We start from the raw sequence: 4,063 nt of genomic DNA, 5'->3' as shown, positions 1-4,063 counted from the left end.
AGTACACGTTGTTTGTGAGATTTCTACAGTATGGGATTGATTTTGACCTTTTTTATTGTGTGGTGCATGCTTGCTACATGTATCAACACTGAATCACAAAATTTCAACGATAAGCGACTTTTAATCACTGACCCTGATTATGCTGATAACCAACAAATAAAGAGGGATATACAGTTGATGAAGGCAACAATGAGTCAGTTACAAACAACTGTTAATACCCTCAATGCTAAGGTCATAGGTCAGGATAAACAGATTCAGAGTCAGAACATACATATTCAGAATCAGGATAGACAGATACAGAGTCAGCATACACAAATTCTGAGTCAGGATGGACAGATTCAGAGTCAGAAAATGCAGATTCAGAATCAGGATAGACAGATACAGAAGCACAATTCAGTAATAACAAGTTTTCAAAATAGTAATAATTATTCACATTACCTATTTATTCATCCATATCGAAAAGAATCTTATTTCTTCACATCATTCTTAAAAATTACAAAATTACAAAATTTCTCAAATAATAATTGCTCGATTGATCCATGATTATAGAACTATTGTTGCATTTTAGAATGGAAATGTCATAAGCGAACATTGATGTCATAAACATGACACAAGTGTAAAAATTGATAAACCCTCTATGCTAAGGTCATATGTCATACGTGACGCTTCACTTCTACTTTGAAAACAATCAGTATAACTCAATAAAGGTTTGTTTGTACATGCTTTAAGTAAGGACGTCTAATAAATTTATGTCATCGATACTGTTGATAGATTGCATGAATAATCATTTCGCATTCCATGCTTTTTTATTTCTACAAATATTCTATGTATATTTTATAAAATACATAAAATAAGTGATGTGGTTTGTATCATAAAGATCTAGGACAGTAATTAAAACGAATAATTGTGTTATATCATAAAGAATAAATGAATAGATCTAATGTCTACTCGGGTTTTGATTGTGTTAATCTTCCTATTTTATAGATCCACCTGGAAGTGTTTATGTCAGATGGGGAAGAAAAGAATGCCCAAATAATTCAACCGAAATGGTTTACTCTGGTAAGATTAAATACAATAGAATTTCTTCCAGGTCGACTTGTGTTACTTCTATGTATTAAGTGTTGTTTTATTCACGATATCCCTGCAAACTACACGTCTTTACGAGGCACGCTCAATACTAAAAGTACAAAAAACCTTGACCCGCCAAACGAAAATAAAAAAAATATTTGGTCAACCAAATACGCTGTTGTGCATAATTAGGAGACGACCATTTTGTAATCAGTCGTTTTTTCCGTAGAAATATTAATTTTCACCAGTTGCTAATATTTCACTCTCTCTTTATTCCATTTTGAAATAAAAATAAATAAATCACTCTTTGTGGGGAGCACTGTTTGCTTCTCAGCAGCTTTTTAGGGGAAATGATGTCCCCTTCCTAAATATTCTATTTTCCAAGTGTCTGGCCAAATTTTATTTGCTCTAACCAGTCGATCACTTTGCCTATTTGATTTATTATTATTGTGAAGTTTATATGTTTTGGTTTTATTTTGTTTCTTATTCTAAATATTTGATTCGAACGACTTAACATTTGCAGGTATTGGCGCAGGCGGCCATTACACTAATCCAGGACGACCTACTAATCAAGTATGCGTTCCACATGACCCAGATCTTGGACAAGTTAGTCATGGATCATATTTTGGAACAGTTTATGGGATGGAGTACGATACCAATGATTTTGGTAGTAATTTAATAGACAAAGATGTACCATGCGCAGTTTGTAGAGTAAGTCATGCATCGACAATACTAATGATTCCCGGGAAATCGCAGTGTTACGCTGGCTGGAAAACCGAGTATAGTGGGGATTTGATGTCAGGACACCATGACCATGCTGGTGGGTCTCAGTACATATGCGTTGATAATAGTCTTGACGTATTGGAGGCTGGTTCATGCAATGATAATGGATATCTTTTGTATGGGACCAAGGCATACTGTGGGTCGCTCAAATGTCCTCCCTATGTACAAGACACTTATTTTAAATGTGTGGTTTGTTCGAGGTAGAAGAATTCGTCATTAGAAGATTAATGTTTTTAAGATGATACCAACCAAAACAATTTTTTTTAGTAATTTTAAAAACTTTAAAAATTGCCAAATTGAATATTGTTAGACCTTAACTGCAAAATTAAAACATATATATTTTACATTTTAAATATTTGGGGCTTTTTTTCGGATAAAGAATAGTTTTCCATAGAAACGGCCACCTAAATTCATAATGATCATAACATAAATACACGCATTCAGTGATATAACAGAAGTTTATTTTAAAAAGAAATATCATTTAATAAATAGTTATCAAAGATACCAGGCATATAATTTAAAAGGACACACGAGCGTTTCGTATACATAAGACTCATCCGTGACGATCAGATCAGAATACTAGTAGTTATAAAGCCAGACAGGCACACAGCTGAAGAGCATGGAGGACCCAAAATTCATACAAATTATGCCAAATACGAATGGTAATCTATGCCTTGGATAAGAACATCCTTAGTATTTCGAAAAATTCAAAATTTTGTAAACAGGAAATTTATAAAATGACCATATAATTGATATTCATGTCAACACCGAAGTGCTGACTAATGGGCTGATGATATCTCGGGGACGAAACGTTCAACAGCAGTAGCATGGACCAAGTATGATAAAATGTGCATTTTCTGTGAATCAAGGTGTCAACCGACTTTTTCGTGCGATATACATGTTATATTGGGTTTCCATAAAAAAATTACATAATTGTAAATGATAAACTAAAGATAACATTGCATTTGGTTTTTTATAAGACACATGGCTTCACCCATACTAAGCTAAAGTAATACATGTTTATTGATTTCTGCATATTTTAAACTAAACATGCCATGTTCCGTATATAAAGAACAACACCATTTTTCTAATAAAAAATCCTCTTTAAACCAATTTTTTAATCGGTAATACATACGTTGATTGATTGATTGTTAATTTGCTGTTTAACGTTCAGTGGCAAATATTTCATGCATATTCAGGACAAGAACAGATAAAATAAAACAATGCAATAGGTGGTCATGAAATAGAGGACACTTAGAATATAAATGTTGTCCTGCAACAGGCTACGTACATGTACCATCCCGGAATCTCTAACATATTGAAACTCAGTGAAAATGTTTGTTTTTGAGAGTAAATGTAAACAATGAAAGTAAATGCTTTCATGTAAACAATATCTGTTTCTTTGTACACTTACTATGCTCGTTTTGTGAACGTATGTCAAATAAGACTGGAACTGTGATGTATAGGCATATGAACATTCACAGGAACAAGATAATCGGCTATAAAAGTGATGGGTTTTTTCTCATTGTTGAAGGCAATATAATTGCTTATATCCACTACTTTCAGCTCGGTAGATAATTGTTTCATTGACAATCATCTTGTTATTTTAAATTTACAGGAACAAAATGTGTAGGCATGTCGACATGCACAGAAACAAGAAAACGTTTGGTGACCTATAGTAACTCGTGTTCGTGTTTATGTCTTCTGGTTTCTTGTGAAGAGTTGTCTAACTGGCAATCATACCACATCTTCTCTTAAAAACATATTATCTATATTCCGACAATCCCCATATATTGTGTATTTATTCATTGCCCTTGGACAGATAAAATAAATACAACGCGAGGGACATTTGAACTTTTTCTTTCTTTTTGTTTTCTTCCTTTTTTGTTATATATGTTACTATTTAAATATATCTCTTGGTTTTCATGTTTCAATGTTTGTTAGTGTTGCACTTGTTGTATTTGATTTCTCAAAACCATCTCAACAAAGTACGGTTGGTAAATTTCTGTTATTTTTCCGGTCATGTAAATGTTCGCGCTGGAATTGCTTTATGTCTACTGCAGCCCACATGGGGAATATCCTTCTTGTTTTTCTTGACATTCCTTTTCATCAGTGTATTTTTACAAACATTTTACACAACCAACCTACCAAATACATTGCAAACCCAAAAAAAAGATCATGACAAAACTTACCAAATTAAAAGTCAGTAGGA

General features: G+C 33.0%; 1 protein-coding gene across 1 annotated transcript; it reads left to right on the top strand.

Moving 5' to 3' along the window:
• On the top strand, positions 1-2,351 carry LOC143051268 (uncharacterized). The gene is made up of 3 exons (XM_076224227.1): positions 1-418; positions 985-1,059; positions 1,592-2,351. Exons 1-3 carry the CDS (start codon positions 31-33, stop codon positions 2,053-2,055), a joined length of 927 nt encoding a protein of 308 aa, XP_076080342.1. The 5' UTR covers positions 1-30; the 3' UTR covers positions 2,056-2,351.
• The last annotated feature ends 1,712 nt before the right edge of the window (positions 2,352-4,063 follow it).

This window comes from Mytilus galloprovincialis, chromosome 11, assembly GCF_965363235.1.
Source record: "Mytilus galloprovincialis chromosome 11, xbMytGall1.hap1.1, whole genome shotgun sequence".
In the NCBI taxonomy this organism is placed as follows: Eukaryota; Metazoa; Mollusca; class Bivalvia; order Mytilida; family Mytilidae; genus Mytilus; species Mytilus galloprovincialis.
Note: the sequence above shows the minus strand (reverse complement) of the source record. Positions and strands in the feature narration are given on the sequence as shown.